Here is a 20,528-nt window from a genome sequence, read left to right on the forward strand (position 1 = left end):
CGGAGTTGGAGGTTTTGCCTGAAGTCGGCGTTCCCAGCGGAGAGCGAAGTTGGTTGAGCTCCTCAAACTCCGTTAGCAGAGAGGAGTTTGCCACCTGGAGTTAGACAGTTTTCAATGTAACGTCTCTGGGTGTGTGGCTTTCACATGGGTTTGAATGTTGCTTTCATTACCTCTGCTTACACTAGGTTAAGGTTCCACTGCGGGGGAGGTACTTACGTGGCAGCAAGAAGCTTACCCCCATGGACTTTTTGAGCAATGGAAGTGGAGAGAGAGAGAGAGACAGATATATAGCGAGAGCGAGCCAGAGAGAGAGAGATAGATATATAGCGAGAGCGGAGAGAAAGAGAGTGAGCGAGAGTGAGCAAGAGAGAAAGAGAGAGAAAGTGAGAGAGCGATGCAATGGATAACTTTATAAATAAATAAATAAACAAACTATCATACCCTCAGCGAAACATGGGTAAGTTTATATTTTGTGAAATGCCCTGGGGCTTGTCAGATGAGAAGGAGTTCATGACAGGCTGACTCTTGTCGTGGCAGCTTCGATGTTTTCCGCACGCTGCTGAAGGGGTTGGCAACATAGCCTGAAATCCAATTAGGGATGCTGCGGATTTGGATAGCCTGAGCTGCAGCTCCCTGGAAGGCAGGGAGAGCAGAGTGTTGCTGCTAGCTTTTGTTATTTTCCCCAGCTGGGAGGAGTGGCTTGATCAGTAGGGCGATAGGAGAGCAGGGGCATGGCTTCAATTTGCTGTCTGAGTGGTGCTGTAGAGGGGAGAGGATTACGGTATGGGAGGAGGACCTTTGGAGAGGGAAAAGGAACTCCGAGAAGCAAGTATTGACCCCTGCCTTCCACCAATGACTCTAGGGCAGAGGTCTTCAAACTTTTGTCGGCTGAGCCCCCATCTAAACCTTTTTATACGTCAAGCCCCCCCACCACTACCACCTGACAAAACCTTCTGGAAGCTGGTACTCTGCATCATTGATGGCCCCTCCCTCCTGCAGAGCCCACTTCGTATAGGGCAAATAATATTAAATAAAGTAAGAGTGTTTTGTAAACGAATAGTTTTCTTACCTGTCGGTGTAGTTTTGCAGCTTGAAGATCTTTCTGGATTCACTATGCTGTGCATTATTCCGCGGTCTTGTGGTTGGGTCCGGATTCGTAGTCTTTTCTTTGTTTTTTTTTTTTTTTTCTCTTTGCCCAGGTGGGCGTCGGCGTCACACCCCCTTTGGGTGTATTTCCGGTGACGTCGGCATGCTTCCTGCGGAAGCTCCCACTCTTGGGCGCCATCTTCGGGTTCTTTTTTTCCGTGTTTCTTTCGTTTCCGAAGTAATGGCAATGTTCTTCTTAGTTTGTATTTACCGCTTTGTATTTTCAAAGTCTATTCTTTAGTTAACCACCTCTTCTCTCTCCAGCCTCATCTTTCTGGCGGAGGTGGGTGGGTTCGCTAGTGAATCCAGAAAGATCTTCAAGCTGCAAAACTACACCGACAGGTAAGAAAACTATTCGTTTTGCAGCGTGAATCTTTCTGGATTCACTATGCTGTGCATAGATTTTGTAGCGGTTTCTCATCTCTGTGGCGGCTGGGTGGAAGATGAGCGTTGGGTGTTGAATATGTGCTGTAGCACCTTCTGTCCCACTTGAGCTTCCTTGTTCATTTGTATGTCCACACAGTAGTGCTTCGTGAACGTGTGCACCGAAGCCCATGTTGCCGCCAGGCATATGTCCTCTATGGGTGTGTTAGCCAGGAAGGCTATTGTAGCGCCCTTCTTCCTGGTGGAGTGGGCACGTGTCCCCTCAGCCAGTTCCTGTCCTGCCCGTTTGTGGCAGAGTTGGATTGTTTGTGCGATCCATCGTGCAATGGTCCTTTTGGTTACTGCTTTGCCCATGAAGCTGTTTGCGAAGGACACAAAAAACTGTTTCGTTTTCCTGTGCCCCTTTGTCCTTTCAATGTAGTGCATGACTGCCCTTCTGGCGTCCAGGGTGTGCAGAGCTCTCTCTGCGCTGGTTGTGGGTTTTTGGAAAAAACTCGGTATCTGTATAGACTGGTTCATGTGAAAATTGGATACCACCTTCGGCATGAAGTGTGGGTCAGTCCTCATCACAACTCTATCGTTGTGTATTTGTATGTATGGTTCTTGTAGCGTCAGCGCTTGAAGCTCGCTTACTCTGCGTAAGGACGTTATCGCAACCAGGAAGGCTGTTTTCATAGTTAGCATCTTTAGGGAGGCCTTGTGAAGTGGTTCAAAGGGCTCTTTCATGAGTTCCGTTAGGACTGTGTTCAAGTTCCATGCAGGTGGCGGCACCCGCTTGGGTGGTGCGATCCTTTTCGCTCCTTCTAGGAATCTCTTCACCACCTGTGATGTGAAGAAGCTCCTGCACGTTTCTCCCCTTGTGTAGGCTACTATCGCTGCCAAGTGAACTCTTAACGAGGATGAGCTAAGGTTCTTCTCCAGTAAGTGCGTCAGGTACCTTAGCACTGTGGAGTCCCTCTTCATCTTATTGTGGAGTCTTTCCTGTCTGCACCATATTGTGAATCTTTTCCATTTCGCAACGTAGCACTTTCGAGTGCTGGGCCTTCGTGCCTCCCGAAGTACCCTCAGGGTGCTTTCTGGTAGTCTCAAATGTGCGAACTCTATGTCCTCAGGAGCCACGCTACTAGGCTCATGCTCTCTGGCTCTGGATGCAGTACCTCTCCGTTCTGCATGGACAGTAGATCTTTCCTCCTGCTGAATCTGTGGGGTGCACACTGTGTCATCTCCATGATCTGCGAGTACCAGGTCTGCCTCGCCCACTGCGGTGCGACCAGTATCAGTGTCATGTTGCTCGCTCTGCACTTGCTCAGTACTCTGTGCATCAGTGGTATCGGGGGAAAGGCGTAGGCAAATGTCCTTGACCAATCTATCCATAGGGCATTCCCCAGTGTCCCCTCCTCGGGCTGCCTGGATGCGAAGTTTTGGCATTTTGCATTCTGGCGTGTGGCAAACAGGTCCACCGATGGTGTCCCCCACCTGTCGAACAGGTATCTTGTCTCCTGAGCATTGAGCTCCCACTCGTGGGATGCCGATGTCTGCCTGCTGAGCCAATCGGCTTGTATGTTGTCCTTCCCTGGTAGGTGTATGGCTAGCAGGTCTATCTTGAGAGGGATGGCCCATCTCCATATCTCCTGCGCCAGCGTTGAAAGCGGTGCGGACTGTGTGCCCCCCTGCTTGTTGATGTAGAACATCGCAGTGGTGTTGTCTGTTTGTATCAATACCCTGTGCTTGTACAGTCTTGTTTGAAAGGCCTTCAGTGCAAGGAAGATTGTCTTCAATTCTAAGTAATTGATGTGCTTTGTGGCATCCGTCGGTGTCCACAGTCCCCTCACCTTGAGCTCCTCCATGTGAGCGCCCCATCCCTTCAGGGATGCGTCTGTGGTGATGGTCACTGTTGGCGTTGGGGGCGTTAGAGGCTTTCCCCTTGCTATGTTCTCCATGGTCCACCATGTCATCTCCTTCTGCACTGCGTGCGTTACAACCACTAGATCCTCCCAACTGCCTGTAGCTTGTGACCATTGCTCCTGTAGCCATTCTTGAATGGGTCTCATGTGGAGTCGTACATTCGGTACCAGGTGGATGCATGATGCCATCATCCCCATGATCTTGCTCGCCGTCCTCACTGTCCGAGCTTGTCCCTTCCGGTAGAGGCGAGTTTCCTTCACCAGCGCCCTCGCCCTCTTCTCGCTGGGGAACACCTTGCCCTGTAAGGTGTTGATCTGTGCTCCCAGGAAGATCTTCACTTGTTCCGGCTCCATTGATGATTTCTTCCAATGGATGGAGAACCCCAGGTTTATGAGCGTGCTGGTCACTGTATGTGCGTGCAGCTTGCATTTCTGGTATGAGTTTGCTTTCACCAGCCAGTCGTCCAGGTAAGGGTATACATGTATTCCCTGCCTTCTTAGGTGCGCTGCGACTGCTGCGAGGCACTTTGTGAAAACTCTTGGTGCCGATTTTAGACCGAAGGCCAGTGTCGTGAACTGGTAGTGGCTTTCTCCGACGGTGAACCTGAGCATGTGCTTGTGCTTCCTGTTCATTGGGATGTGCAGGTATGCGTCTTTGAGGTCTATAGTGACCATGAAGTCCCCGGTCTGCAACTGTGGGAGCACCTCTTGCAGGGAGGTCATTTTGAATTTTTGCGTTCTTATGAATTTGTTCACGAACCGTAAATCGAGAATGGGCCTCATTGTCTCGTCTACTTTTGGTACCAGGAAGTATGTTGAGTATACTCCTGTGTTTCTTTCCTTGAAGGGTACCCTTTCTATGGCCTGCTTCTGCAGGAGTTCTTTTGCTTCTTCCTGAAGGCACTGCAGCTGCTTGCTTGCTAGCGGCTTTCTTCTTGGTTTTCTGTTTGTTGGCCTCGCCTCCAACTCTATGCAGTATCCGAATTGGATAATGTTGAGGATCCATTTGTCTGATGTGATTCCTCTCCACTCCTGGAGGTGGAATCTTAATCTTCCTCCCACTGGTGTCCTGTGGTCGTAGGTGTCTAGTTTGTCTTGACCCATCTGTACGTGCTGCCCCCTGGGATCTTTTTTGTGGGTGGGCACACGGATTTTTTTGAAGTCACTTGGAGGTGGGCTGCTGGCCCCCTCTTCTATTTTGTCCCCGTCCATTTCTCCCTCGAAAGGACTGGCCTCTTTGTTGGTACTGCCAGGGCTGTTTCTGATGGCCCTGCTGACCCTGCGAGTCTGCCTGGTGCGTTTGCTGGAAAGCCTGGTGTGATGTACCTGGCTGGTTTCCGCCTCTCCCGCCGGGCCTCCGTGACGGGGTGCCCCTCTTGTTCCCTCTGAACTGCAATGCTCCCATGGATCTTGCTGTTTCGTTATCCTTCTTAAGTTGGCTGAGTTGCTCATCAACTGTTTGTCCGAAAAGCGTACTGCCGTTGAATGGTGTGTTCAGGATGCTGTGTTGCACCTCCGGTTTGAAACCGGATATCCTGAGCCAGGCGTGTCTCCTTTCCGTGACGCCCATCATCATGAGCCTGCTGGCGGTGTCTGCCCCATCCAGGGCCGTCTTAAGGCAAGAATTTGCAGCATTCTTCCCCTCTTCAATTAGCTTTTCGGCTTTCTGCTTGGCATCCTGGGGCAAGTCCTTCACCAACTGCCCCAGTCCCTCCATGATTTGGTACATGTGTCTGTTTACCAGGGCGTTGGAATTAGCCATGCGCCAGTGGGTCGCGGCATTCCGTTCGATCCTTCTGCCCACCAGATCCATCCTTTTGCTCTCTTTATCCGGTGGCGGGCCCGAGGTAGTGGGTACGTTAGCCCTCCTCCTTGCTGTGGCCGTGATAATGGAGTCTGCGGAGACCGTGCCCTGAATGTAGGCCGGGTCCTTTGCGGCATGCTTGTACTTCTTCTCAGTTCTGGGAGTTACTGCCTTGCATGTTGCGGGCTCCCTGAAAGCTTCCTTCCCCTGAGCCAAGACGCTCTCGAGCATCGGGAGGAACTGGCTCCTCGTTTGTGTTGGGAGCAATGTTTCCAGAAGGAAGTCTGCTTTCTGCTTCTCTTCGTCGAGCTTGAGCTTGAAAGCTGCTGCGGCAGATTGTATCACCGCGTTGTAGGCCCCGATGTCGTCCGGCGGCGAGGGCCTCGAGGGGTAGGTGTCGACCACCTCCTCCGGGCTGTCGGTGTCGACATCGATGTAATCTACCTCCTGAAGGTCATAGGGCGCCGACTCTGTGTCTGTCCTGCCCTCATCTTCCTCCCCATAGCTGTAGCTCTCGTGGGGATTCTCGTACTCCTCCTGGTCGTCGAACACCTCGACGTCCTGGTCTTGCTCGGTGACTTCGGCGACCTCTTCTTCTTCCTCCTCGACCGCCTCCAGCACTGGTGGCTTGGTCTTGTGAGGGATCGTGAAGGCCTTCATCCTTGCGTCGAAATCTTTTTTCCGCTGCATGAAGTTCTCCATTTCTGCCTCGAGGCGCCTTCTTTTCTTTTCCATCTCGGCCGCGTGTTCCGCGTCGGATGGTTCCGCCGCTCTCTTCGACGGATGGCTCGTCGCCGTGCCTCTCGGAGTCGAAGTTTTCGACGTCGAACCGGATATCGGGTCTCTGGTCGTCGTCGACAGTTTCGGGTCTTTCTCCCTCGTCGATCGATCCTTTTCGGGGACGATTTTCGACGTCTTCTGCTGATCAGCAGCTCTCGGCGCCGGGGACTCCTTCTCTGAGGATCCGCTGGGCCTGGGAGTAGTCGCGGACGCCGCCTTTTTTGGCGTCGGCGCTTTCGGGGTCTTGCCCTCGATTTTTCGAGACTCAGAGTCTCTCGGGTTCTTGGGGGCCGAAGAGTCTCCTACCTTGTCAGAAGTCTTCGTGTAATCGGTCTCTACGACCGTGTAGCTGTCGTCTTCGGCGGCAGCGTTGTCTTCTTCCTCGGAGGACATCCCCAGCTCGTAGAGCGACGGGGTCGGGGCCTTCCCCTGCAGGGCGGCGTGTGCTACCCTCTGCCTCTCTCTCACACGAAGGGTCTTCGGGGTGAAGGCGGAACAGGCGTTGCAGTCTCCGCTTTCGTGGTCCACCGGTAGGCAAAGGTTGCATACCGGGTGCTGGTCCTTCTGCGCGTACTTGTGGTGGCAGTTACGGCAGAACTTGAACGGCGTGTTGTCCATCCTCGAGCGTCCAGGGCCTCTCTGGTCGCGTGTTCGTCGACGGTCGTCGAAGATCTGGATGGAAAACGCCTTATCTTTGCTTGTCTTTCGTCGGTGAAGTCCCCTGGAGTCTTCAGATGACTTCTCCTCGTCTTTTCTGTATTTTCTTTCTTCTTTCTCCAAAAATGTCTGGAGCCCAAACGGGAACGATCCAGACCCGACCGCGGAAAAAAAGAATCTGAAGATGGCGCCCAAGAGTGGGAGCTTCCGCAGGAAGCATGCCGACGTCACCGGAAATACACCCAAAGGGGGTGTGACGCCGACGCCCACCTGGGCAAAGAGAAAAAAAAAAAAAAAACAAAGAAAAGACTACGAATCCGGACCCAACCACAAGACCGCGGAATAATGCACAGCATAGTGAATCCAGAAAGATTCACGCTGCAAAACTGAAGTTTTGGTAGTGCATGTGCTTATTCTGAAGTTCAAATGAAAAGTTTCCAAGAAAAAAATTAGCACAAAAAATTACATTGGTGCTTTATTTTTCACAGAGGATAGATTAGCAAAAACACTCCCAAAAGACAGGTGTGGGAGTGCATGTTTTTCTCCACAGAGACAATGTGTGGATGGATTCTTGCTTCTGCCATACTTAGTTTGAGCTCCAATTCCAGTCTTGAGCATATTTGTCTCATTTCTGGGGTGGAAGATGATCTTGTCTAGTTTACTGTGAACAGTGAGTTTAGTACAGAAACTACCTTTGCCATGTTCTCTTGATAGAAAGGTGTTTACTTTACTAATACCTAGACGATTGTGGAGTTAAACATATGCGGCCTGCTGTAGGAGTTGTTCTGCTACAGCTGCCAGCATCTTCGTAAAGACTTTTGCCACAGACTATATTCTGAATGGCAGGACTTGGAATTGGTTGATGTTCCCCTTCTGTTACAAACCCCAGATACGGTTTGTGTGCTGTGTGAATGGGAATGTGGAAGCAGGCGCCTTGAGGTCTATTGCTAAAAAGTTCTCATTGTCTGGCAAGGGAAAAACATCTTGCAAGGGTGTCATTTAAAATGTCTTTATCTTGATGTACTTCTTTCTAAAGTGCCAATCTAGAATAGGCGCATGGGCAGGCCATATTTTGGCACTAGGAAGTAAACTGAAGACACCTGTATTTCTCTCCTCTTGCGTCACCTCCTCAACTGCATTCTTTGACAACCGCTCTTACACCTCTTTTTTGTAGGAGTTGTAACTGATCCTTTTTGCAATGCTGGTGCTTTGGTGCTTTTCTCAGTGGCTTTTGTATAAAGTCAATGCGGTAAGTATTACAAATAATATTTATAACCCACTTGTCTGTGGAAATGGCGTCCCAGTTTTTCAGGAAGTCCTTTTTTCTCCCCCTTATTGGTGTGTTGTATGTGGGGGGAGGGGTGTCCGGGTCACTAAAAAGCTAGAGGCAAACACTAGATGGTGGATTTGTGTAAAACATGTAATTTCATAGTTCCAAAACTGAGTTTGCTGCCCCTGATGAGGTATGGACATGCTTTACCGCACGTAGCACACTTCTCTGGAACTCAAGGCTAGTGGTTAGTCCGGTTGTTATTGATTATTAGTTATTGTTGATTGCTGGCTATTTAGTGTAATGGCATGCATTTACTCCACTTTCTTTGTGATAATTAAAGAAAGGGGAGCTAGGTGTGATCATTAGTGTTAGTTAAGGAGAATGGTTCAAGAAATGGATAGGCTAGATGAGATAAAGTTTTGTTAGGTTGCGGACCTAAGATTTCAAGGAAGGAGAGATTGCGGTGTATGCAGTAAGGTGTGGGCAATTTATAGAAATTCAGTAATCAAGATTAAAACAGACAAACATGCAACAGTGTAGGCTACACTCAAAAAGTAAGGCATGTAAAAAAAAAAAGAGGGAGAAAAAACACTCTGTTTGAAGTCAAGGTACATTTTTCATGCAAGTTTTTAGGAACAAAGGACTCTGAGAACATACAATCGGAGAATTTAAAACTGTAGAAAATAACATTATTTGCATGAGAGATCGCACATTGTACTGTAGCATTAGTATAGTGCCTACTACCCTCAAGTAAGATACCAACGTGCCTAGCCGCACAGTATGCTACGCTGAGATATGTACAATTATCCAGACATACTCCTGCACCACAAAGCACTTACTGGGCAAGCTATGGAAAATGTAAACAGTATATTAATGAATAAATATTATGTGGGGTGAGGTATGGTCATTACGATAAGGCACACAAAGAAGGTAGCTGAAATGCATTTAAACATTCCCACCTTCAAATATATTACATATCATATCTGATGGAATCAAATGATTTTTACAAATGGGCCCTTCATGAAGTGCCTCTCAAACATTAAAAAAGTATGGAATGCCAAATGTTCTCCATCATCAATTGAGTAATGAAAAAGAAAAAAAACAGACAATGATTATTTGAAAATAAATATAAATACTGTATGGACTTGTGGTCTACCCCACCAAACAACAGAAGAGAAGAGGTCTTCAATCTGGAACACAAACCATACAGTGACATTTTTTTGCCTATTCCAGGCAAGCAGAAAATATCCGCGGGAGGGCGAAAGTGTCTCAGGAACCAAGGCAGGCTAGAGTAATCCTGGTTCTGCTCTAGGGAGTGGTTGGAGGGTGTACACAACCCTGGTCTCATTCTTCAGATGTGACTGCCCTTCATCTGTGGGAGGTGGGGTACACATTGTCCCCTGCTTTGTCATTGGCCTGGGGCTGTCCATCATCCTGGCCAAAGCTTGCTTGGGAGGAGCATTGTATGCTCCCTCCATGATCCAACATTGGTTCAGCAAGAACTGGACTGTGCTCCTTTTCTCATCCCCTGCCTCTGTCCATGCATAGCTGTCTCTGGACCAGCATTTGCTGACTGAGGGTTACCTGGCCCAGAATTTGATGGCCTGCTCGTTCAGGACCAAGTGCCGCTGGGCCATCCTGATGGCGAGTGACAGAATTCCAGACAGGGTTACAGCTCCGAGTGGAATTCCACCACTTAATCAGGGCCCAGAAGTTCCTCAGTCCTATTCATAATATAACAAAAATGTAATTATGATTATATAGAACCTTCTGCTTTATTGGAAACAAACTGCAGACCTCCTGGAATGGTGAAATGTTTGAGATGTGCACCCCAGCCAGTAAGTGAGGCATCTGTGGTGATGGTCTCTGGCAGAACTAGGTCGACAATGCAGAGATCAATGTGTGTGTGGCCCCAAACCAACACCAGTTGGTCCAGATGATCCTCCGCTTGAGACCACTGTGCGGCTAAGCACTCCTGTAATGGATACATGTGCAGTCTGCTGTGAGAAACTATGGCTATGCAAGATGCCATTATGCCAAGCAGTTGCACCACAGTTCTAACTGATCCTCACGATCTGCCTGAAAATGAGGCAGCATGTTTTGCAAATTGCACTCGCTATGGATTGGGAACAACTTCTGCACCCTCACTCATGTCTAGGATGGCCCAGAGGAAGAGCTGCACTTTAAAGGGATTGCAGGTAGATTGTGTAAAGTCTGGATGGTGCGCTAAGCATAGTTAGTATATAGTTTTCTTGATCAGCCAGCCGTCCAGGTAAGGAAATATGTGAATGCGGCTCCTCTTGAGATGAGCTGCTATAGCAGCCAGATATTTGATAAAGACCCTTGGGCTGTGGTAACCCTGAATACCAGTTCAAAGTACTTCCTATGTTGTCCACTCACCACAAACCACAGGTATCTCCGATGCGCTGGGTGGATGGGTGAAAGTAGGCATTCTTCAGATAGAGAGCAGTCATGAAGTTACCTTTCTGGAGTGGTATTATGAGGTTTTGTAGAGTCAACATGTGGAAAAGCTCTGACAGAATGATAAGGTCCGCCATCTGATCCCAATGAGCTCAGTCTTGCCGGGACATTAGGCCAATGGGGTTGGTGATGCGCCAATGTGTTGTAGCCTGTGCTGCCACTCTTTTGCCTCCGGCATCAATTTTCTTGATGCTTCCTCTCCAGACCGGGAGAGCAAGCATCAACTGTGCCCGGTGTCTTAGCTTGTTTTCTAGCTGTAAACACAACTAAAGAGTCCGGTCTCTGGTCTCATATGTATGGAGGGACATTGGAGAAGGCCTTAAATGCATCATCAACCCTAGTGTAACCATCCTCATTTTAACTGGCTCCTTAAATATATCGGTAGCCATTTTGAGAACCCTTTTGAGCATGTAAAGGTACTGTAAAGAGCGTTGGATGGAGAAGGTCTCCATGAGGAAACTATATTCATGTTGCACATGCACCTCTACATTGTGGAATGTATCTGCCCTATGAGTACCTCATGGTAAGAGGAGACATCATCTGGGGGGGGTGGGGGTGAAGGTCTTGTTGGGGTACAGGTCTGTGTCGGTTTCTGCTGGGGGCCCTTGGGGCCTGAGCCCTGTGGGCGATGAGGAAGGTCACAAGGTAGCCTTGGACTCTCTCCCCTCCAGGAGGACAAGATCTAGCAGGGGGCAGTGGAGAGGTAGCCCGGTCGTGCCTTTTATGCCTTTTGAGAGTGGTAGGCACAGGAGGGTTAAGGGCTTCCTCAAAAGGCAAATTTGTCATATAAGGAGCAGGGTCTTTCAGCAGTGTGTTTTGGCTCTGAACACCGAACGGTTTCTAGTCCGAGGACTTTGCCACAGAGCATGGAACGGGCGTCTGCTCCAGCTCCAGCTCAGAATGACAGTGTCGGCCATGACCGGAAGCAGTGGTGCACCAGAGGCCTCATGTGGCCGGGTGCTCTGGGCTGGTGGCTCCATTTGGTGAGTACAAGGGGCGCAAGTAATCACTGTGATCTTCAGTGGATGCTGGCCTAGCGCATACTCTTCAGTTTTGATGTCTCTCTCTGTGTCAAAGCTTTCCAGTGAAAAAGCCGCATCAGCTTCAGCGCCTGGAGCATCCAGTTGCTCAACATTAAACTCCTCTCGTTCACCGAAGAGGTCTGGGGTATCTTCCTCCTCTCTTCTATGTGTCATGGAGGCTGCGGCAATTTGAAGAATATGACAGTTCCAAAGGGTCTTTTTTTCCTGGAGTGCCAGACACGCCAAACAGGAGTCTTCACTGTGATCTGGAGACAAGTAAAGGTTGCAAATCTAGTAAAGATTGTTTCTCGGGTATTTGATGGGGCAAGTGGGGCAGAACCGAAATGTAATCCTTTCCATTAAGAGGACATTCTTGAATAAAACCACGCGACTCGAGAGGCTGTTGACCAACACGGAGTGGAAGGAACACAACTGTGGAGACAGATTAACAGTATGATTGTTTAGAAGAACCGATGAGGACGGGATCTGAAGGCACGGTGAGAACACCACACGGCGTCAAATCAGAGCTCACTTTAACACGTCAGAACCCTGACGGCGAAAAATAAAACCTATCTAACAATGCAGCTGGGGCCCATGCGCAATAACACTAGTGGGAGGAGTCCCTAGACCATGACCAGATAAGACTTATTTAGGAGAAAAACAGAAGGCTCATTGCTATATTACCCTGACTAAGCCCTGCAAGACCTACAGGATGACAGCAGTGAAACTGTTCTAAAGCAGTACCCTGTCCTTCTTCAGAGGCTCATAATAAAAATAAAAAAATTGAAAAAGTAATACTGACCTTTGGTACTGATCCCTCGCAGATCTGTAATTTTCATCAACATGCGGGGGAACATGTATGGCTTGTTTGGTCGTCGTCGCCGGGCATATATTTTTAAAGCCTCTAAAAGAGGTTCCTGCAGTTTGTCGACCTTCTCCGGTTCCTCCAAATCCATCCGATCTGTACAGAATTTCAACAGGTTAGTTTGTTGCATTACTGACAGCACTCAAAGAATGTCTGCTCCTACTGCAAAAACATTTATTTCCACTGCAATCATTAACAACTGTTCCTTCTTTCCCAGCACAGCAACAATTAGATTCTGGAGTCATCCTGCATTAGGCTTTGCTCCCATACACCCCACAGCCACCACTCCTCAAAGTTTGCTCCAACAGCCAGCCCTGCAACAAGGGTCTACAAACTACTATCACTGCAACATTTTCTACTTCTGCTACTAATACAGTCATTAAGTCTATACCATACAATGCATTCCCACTCGCATCACTGCCACAATACCTGCTCCTATTGCCATCAATGGAACATCTGCATTCACAGCCATCTATTAAGTATAGTCGACACCACTGCCATGACTTCCGCAAGGTCTACCACACTTCCATCACTGCAACATCGACTGCCCTCCCACTGCTCAACAATGAAGTCCATATTCAATAACATCTACTACGGCCATTACTGTAGCAGTATACCCTCAACTAGCTTTGTAATTGTATGCCTACACAAGGCCAGTACTGCCAAAACGCTTGACCTCAACAGTCACTGTTGCAACACTGCTTGTGCTACTGCAGGGACTGCTCCCCAGAGTATTCCCAGGGAATGCTTCTAGAAATCCCCCCCCCCCACCCCTAACCAGTGCTTACAGTGCCAACACACCTAACATGTGCCTATAGAGTGTGCAGTGCTCACACATTTTCTGATGCATTTTGCCTACAACTCCCAACTCTTTTATCAAGTATGCCAGCCCTGCCTGCCGTCCACTTCTATGTGCCTTACTCTGCCCAATCACTGCAGTTGTGTACCTAAATGTCATCTTCAATATTCTTGTCCAGTATTAAGTGTTTCAACTATTCCCAGATGTCACACGTTATTGCAAGCATTTCATCATTTTGTTTTTAAATATTATTAGCACACATAAAATATATTTTGGGAGGACATGTTTTAACGCTGCTGTATTGGGAAAAGGAGGTCCCCTTCGTTAAATGTTATGTTTTAAATGAATGGTGCTTCCTTCAGTTCAACCAGCTCAGCCCAAGGACTTTTTTTATCCACTCTGTCAGAGGCACTCTGTGTAACACTTCTGTTACTCTCACATTTTACCATGGACTTTAGTTGAATAAAAACACAAAAGGCACAATAGAGTAAGTGACAAACTCTGCTCTATATTCCCCGCAAACAGGTACAGAAATAGTGCAATTCGGTTTCTCTACTCACGTCTCTCGTTATGGCAATGCTAGTTTCTTCAAAAACTGCTTGCAGTGTGATGGAAAAATATTTGCCATAAACAATCCAGGGACCTGTATTGCCCGCAGTGGACCATAACATGTCTGCATGCAGGTGCTCTCTGTAGATAAAGCCCATAGGCATATGGCCGATAAAGCTCCTGCTGCCAAGCATGGAAAAATCTTCTCTCTGCCAAAAATAGGCCTTCCAGACCAGAAGCTCTTCCAAAGAAAGATACATAGGTGAGGCCTTGCAGTTTTTTTAGGCTGCCTACTGGAAATCCTATATCTAGAAAAAACTCAAGTCTAACTGGCTGCTTTCTTTTTTTAGACATGATGGCAACAGCCCTGGTATTTCAAATGTGTTAAGCTCCTCTACTCTAAGAGAGATTGCTGACAATTTGCAGGTCTGGCAGTCTCCCTGGGGTCTTGGAAGCTGGTCAGCTGCAGGACAAGTCCCTGGTCAAGATTGTCGAGACTTGGTGCAGGCAAGCAGGGCTTTGCACCAAAAGTCCAGTCAGTTTTCTGTTCTCGCAGCTCTTTTTGTCCTCTGCTCCTTGATCCGTCGAATCAGAGTTCCTGGTGTCAGGGGTGCCACCTAAATACTCCGTTTAGGGGCAATACAGGGCATGACATTTAGTAGCCAAAGGGCTACTTACCGTTAGGGTGTCTACACCCACTATATGACCACTTCCGGGCATAACCCTGACCCAGAAAGTCTAATTCTGCCAAACTAAGATGGTGGAACTCTAAAAGTTGTGTCCACTTCAAGTAGCCCACCTTAGGGGTGGTACTAGCCTGAGCGGGGGGGGGGCGCACCTCCAGACTAGCTAGCTTTCCTTCCGGTCCAGGTGCCAACTGGGCCCGGGGCAGGGGGTGGCATTTCCCCTGTATGGGGAAGCTTTGGTTTGCATATCAAAGGCGGCAGAGGGCTTCAAGACTCCTACATCGATATGCTGATCACTTAGCCATCCTACTTGGAGGAGGTGACACCAACTCCAGCCGGAGCAGGCATTGTATCTACCCTCAGAGAGCATTGGTTGTCACCTGGAGGGGGTCAGAAACGTGCCTGTGGTGGCAGGCTGGTCCACGCCAGCCAGCCAGCCAGCCAGGACACTGTAGTTGGTAGGTTGTCAGGGGGCACCTCTAAGTTGCGCTCTGGGTGCATGTGTTTATTAATCCATCACTGGGGGTTAATACGAGATGAGCGTTACCAAACAGCTCTAGTTTCAGTGTAGCCATCACGTAGCTGGGGAACATGTGAATACCAGTGCCAGCACTTGGACTCAAAATGGCTTCCCGGTTTACTTTTAATAGCCAAGAATTGACTTAGACATCACAGGAGCATGCAGATATGTCCACAAATGTAGTATAGTGCACCCTGCCTTAGGGTTGTAAGGCCTGCTGTAAGAGTGACTTACCTATACTGCATGTAGTGTCTACAGGCACGGCCTACAAGGGGTGTGCCATGTCATGTCTTCACTTTTATTGCACCACGACACGCAGCTTGCAATGGCAGTTTGCATGTTGGTGGGGAGAGGTCTCTTAGGGTGGCACAATACATGCTGCAGCCCTTAGGGACCCTCTTTAGTACCCCCATGCCCTCATTACACGGGGTACCATTTATTAGGGACTTGCAGGGAGTGCGAGAGGTACTGCAAATTGGGGGAACAATTATAACGTTTTAGGGAGAGAGAGATCTGGGACTCAGGACCTGGATAGCAGGAACCCAGTGCATTTCTGTCAACATTACATCAGATACCAGGTAAAAAGTGGGGGGTGACCAGTCAAAAAGGGGACCTTTCCTACCGTGGCCAAGTCGGAAAGAAAATACAGCCCTTTGAGCACAGAGACTTCCTGAAATAGGGAAAGCTATATGCTGGGCATAACGGGGAACAAGGTTTTCACGATAGAGGAGGTCTCACTATAATTACTTACATATTTGTTTTCAAACCTCACGTTGCTGTAGAGGAATGGGTTTGTTCTCTCTTGTACTTTTGTTCCTTGAATTAATTGTAGGTAGTTTAAATATTAGCACTATACAAAATAGATGTTTATGATATGGAGTACTCGTGTCGTAGCTGCCATTCTTTTATTGAACTTGGTTTTATTTGCTCTAACACAAAGAACAGTACTGCGGTGCAAATAGTACAGTTTGCTACAATAGTGTAACACATTCAAGGCGTTTGAACATCTACATTCTGGTCAGTAATTCCTCAGTCTGCCCCGTGTAGTGTCAAATGTGGTGAAGGCAGAATGAACAAAATAATTTGCAGGATTTTGCAGTAACTCTTGAGGCTTATACTCTCACTCCAATTCATAAGGCCACAAAGATGGTTGCTGAAGTCATGCACCAGCTTGCTTTTACTGGAAATGTGTTTGTGAAAATAGACATCTACCTTGTCCTTTTTTGGCTTGGTGATCCTATGTGAAAATGATCATGTTTTCACAAGGCTCCACTAGCACCTGGGGTTCTTCTGATTTTGAATGTTATTACGGATGTTACAAATACATTTCTGCCTACGGTTGGTGTATCAATATTAGTGAACTGGGCTTCTAATTTGATCCCAGATATTCTCAGTCATGTAGGTCTACTTAATATTATACCTATGCAGAGCTCTCTTCTTGCTATTTCTGCTAAGTCCAGTATATCCTGTATGATGCCTTTTGCTTTCTTCTTGTACTTCTGTGGGAGGTGTTGTATTCGTTTCCATATCCTCACCACTGTTGATGTCCCTAATCTCTATGGGTGCAACTGACCTGTCTCTATCCCAGCCCATTTCCAAGTCTGGATCTTTGGCACTTGTAGGTATTTAATGCCTCAAACCTGTTCTTTTTCCTATAAATATGTGGCTGCTTCACCTTTTAGATCCTTTTCTTGTTGTTTGACATGAGCATCTTAAATGACTCGCCTCTTCTGATGTTGCACCTTTCTCCTTTACCATTCCTTGATGATCATCTTTCAAAGGGGAGTCAGATTTGGAATACCGCAGAAGGATTTTTCCCCCATAGTGGGTTTTTCAACTGTCATGGATTTCGATGCTGAAGCCTTATGTTTGCCATTGAGTTTTAAATCTTTTTGCTCTGAGGACCTACTGCCCTCGGATATTGCATGCTTCTTATTTTAACACAATGCAAAAATGCCCTTAGACACTATCTCGGTGACCTATACATTATCGGATGCCCTATCCACAACATTTGGCATAGTTCCTGCTGTGCCTCTTTGGAGCCAACTGTTCTGTCCAAGTCACTGTTTCAGGGTACCCCACATTCAACAAAGTAAGTTTTTTTCCTTGTGTCCTCTTAAATAATGTGTTAGTCCTAGCACTAATTATATGTTTCCATTTCTTTTAGCTTGAGAACAAAAACATGTAGCCCAATCTTCAGATATGGTCACCATGTAGGCAAAGGTTATAGACAATGGGCTTCTTGCCATTTGCTTATTTCCAGACAAAAATTGAAGAATATTGTCCCTATTTTACCTACTCAAAAGGGCATTGAAGGGATCCATGGAAAACAGTAGCCTCTGAAACAGGTACTGCCTGACCCAAGTACTCCTATTATTTGTGAAAGCATGAAAAAGGATTAAATAAAATTAGGCATTAGTGTAACTATTACCTTCTGCAGACATGTTTTCTTGCGCATGCTAACAATGCACACAGGAAGTACCCATTTGATGTAGAACAACTTTTGCATTTTGGCTCCTAAAGCATTAAAAACTGAGAACAGGTTGTTGGTCTGGATCCGTTTGCATTTCTGCAGCTATTTGAAGACCATCCTTTCTTATTCCCATGATATCAGACTAGGCACCTGCTAGCACCTTTTGTAAGAAATCGACGTGAAGATATTCAAAACTTGTGTATCTTATGTATGTGTGTTTCATCTCCTGTTTACAAGTTTGCTCCACTAACTGCTGCTTGGGAAAACCCCAATTTGTTTATATATTTTTGAGGTTCTATATAGCGTGAACTTGGGCTAAGGAAATTTGATTTCTTAACAAGAGAGCAAGTAGTCAATCAACTCACTTTATACGTGTTTGCACAAAACCATAAAAGTCAAATAAAACCGAATATACAAAAAAGTCTATCATGAAACAAGTCTGCCAAATAACATCAAATGCTGTACATAAAAATAAAATATAGATAAAGAGAATGTATTATTTATGTTTTAAAAAAATAATAAAAAGACCACACAAAGACGGAGTATAGGGTAACGATACATCCAGGGACACAACTCAATCATCCCATGTATACCTCGTACGGTTAATCGCAACTGGCCCGTAGCCTAACTGCAGATATTAGAAAATTAAGGACATAAAAAGAACAGTATTGCAGATAACATTTGTAAAAAAAGTAAAAGCAGGGGGAACCTGCCTGAACTTAGATAATAAAAGCCTTCCGGGGTACCTCATAATAGCTACAGAACGTTGTAAAGTGGAGCATGTCCTGTGGAGACTTACCATTGCTGCCACAGGACATTAGGCTCTGGACCCTACTACACCCAGGATGTATGACGTTACAACGCATACTTTTACATCGTAAGTTTTACAACGCATAGCATTACAACGCATAATGCTTTTGGGCGCTGGATAGTGAATAGTTTAATTTACTATTCCAACTCCAGTCCCCGTGGATAGTAGGGAAGGTTATTGGATAGTAAATTAACCTATTCCCTATCCTAGAGCGCACTCCAGAGCAATGCGTTGTAATAGGTTACGTTGTAAAAGTTGCGTTGTAATGGTAGTTCGTTGTAAAAGTTACGTTGTAAAGGTTGTATACCCTACACTCACATAGCTGCACCAACAAGAGATCAAAAGAAAACCCAGTCAATAAAAAGCAATTGTAACCACTTAGGGGTCCCAGGAGATATGGTTCTATAGTTTGCACAGTTTTCAAGATGAAAAATCTGTGTTTGCTAGGCTTCCCTAGCTCCTGATCTTCCATATCTGAGGTCCGCTGACTGAAAAAAAAAAGGGACTTTTGGCTTATGGGAAGAGGAGCTCATCTCAAGCCATGTTGGTCAGAGCCACACATTACATTTTCCAGGGGACAAATTAAAGTGTGATGGGAGAGTGGCTAGTACAGTCTACTGAAAGCTCATCAGCAGTCAGAAGAGAGTCCTCCGAGAGGATCAGGCCCAGAATGTAGCCTTTATCGTGGGCGAATGTTAAGTAGTGTTGGAGGAGGTGGTTGCGAAGGAAAAAGGAAACAGCTTAACAGATATGTTGCAATCTTTATTCCACTGTAGAATAAAGACTTGTGGGACGAATGTGGACTCAGAGATTTGCACCTGAGAGGACATACATTCCATACATTCTTCAACAAATGTGCTGTTCGCAACTAGATGATGGTATACAACATTCATCCAAAGATTGGATGCCCTATGGGCAGAGATTCTCATAAAGCGAGAGAGAGATTGGAAGTGATCAGTGCGAAGAAGTCTTTAATTTAAAATGTTTCTGTGAATCACTGCTACCCTACCACCATGTCTGCATTCGCAGTCAGAGCATACTATGGCGGAATGCGGGGTCGGGGGTGAAGTTCGAGGATATGCTTGGAGGTATAATTAAGCCACGATTCTGTCAGAAACCGAGATGTCTGGGTTGAAGTTAGTAATATTGTCTCAGAGCTGCAAGCAGTGTTTGAATGAGGATCTGCAATTATGTAGCATTCCACACAGTGATGAGTAAATAGGTTTTGTGCCAGGATTCATTTGGCAATGGCATGCAATTTGCACCCAAGTAAGACTAGTTAATTTTTTTCCTGGGATGTTGGCCTGGATAGTATTGATGGGGAAGTTATCTTCTGTTTGGCAACAGACAGACAGAACCTGCGATTCACAAACTATTTTTTCCAATAACCCCTTTCAGGCTCTGACTGGCATTTAAACACTTTTTTGCCAGATTGAAAAGCCCAGTTTGCTTTGTTCACTAAAGCGCCTCAGTTCACATGGTTTTCTATTTTAAGATATGCTATTGTTCTACCGCTTTTATGCTTGATTTGAAAACCATCATCAGCAAAAAGGAATCTGAATAAAGAGCCTTTATATAGAGGCACTTGTAGGCCTATGCCCTGTGTCATAATGAGTCATACTGACTCCACCTATCACATATGGCAAAAATCCGACATAAAATTCAGCTCATTTCTGAAACCAACCACTAGATGGCAGGATAATGCACACTTTGCGAATTTAGAACAGTTTCGAACAATTGTTAAAATTAAGTTACTAGTTACTGCTTGCCCGATCTCTGTAAGAGGCAATATGTAGGAGGTCACTCGCAGTGGTGAACCATTAAGTGTGAAAAGTAAGAGTTTAGCACTGGCGGTGTATGGGTGGATTGGTGACAGAAGTACCGCATTAACAGAGGCAGAACGAGTAGAACTGCAGCAGGGGGCAAGTTAGAATTTACAATTATATATAACAGTAGCTTTCCAGAGAGGGTACCATCCCAAAATTCTGGACATCAAAAAGCCTCAAAATCTTTTAACTACACAGGAAATGTATTTCTGTTTTCAAACATTCCATTTTTACAACTAAATAATGTAGAGAGAAAAGTGACCAGACACAAACACTAGACCGAAGAATAATATACACCTTGTAAATTTGGAATCGAGTCACACTGCCAGATTGCCCGTTTTGACAACCACCGTCTCAACCCCCACAGAACTTGCATCGTGACCAGTGTGCATACACAGTCTGCTCTCTGAAGCCTGCGCTCGCATGCTTCCTACAGCTCAGGCCGCCATAGCTGGCACAATTCACGTTTGCCACACTAGTTCTACTGCAGCTTTTGCTCAAATGTTCCATCTTTCGTCAAACAGCCCCAGTCATTGACTCCACGAACC

General features: G+C 46.6%; 1 protein-coding gene across 2 annotated transcripts in view; it reads right to left on the reverse strand.

Annotated features, from left to right (window-relative positions):
* Positions 1-20,528, reverse strand: part of RARG (retinoic acid receptor gamma) — a 369,787-nt gene that overhangs the window by 5,102 nt on the left and 344,157 nt on the right. For both annotated transcript variants that reach the window (XM_078687532.1, XM_078687541.1), the window contains one exon: positions 12,254-12,412. In XM_078687532.1, coding sequence (XP_078543658.1) covers positions 12,254-12,412 — 159 coding nt within the window. The remainder of the gene's footprint in view (positions 1-12,253; positions 12,413-20,528) is intronic.

The sequence above is a fragment of the Lissotriton helveticus genome, chromosome 1_1, assembly GCF_964261635.1.
Source record: "Lissotriton helveticus chromosome 1_1, aLisHel1.1, whole genome shotgun sequence".
In the NCBI taxonomy this organism is placed as follows: domain Eukaryota; kingdom Metazoa; phylum Chordata; class Amphibia; order Caudata; family Salamandridae; genus Lissotriton; species Lissotriton helveticus.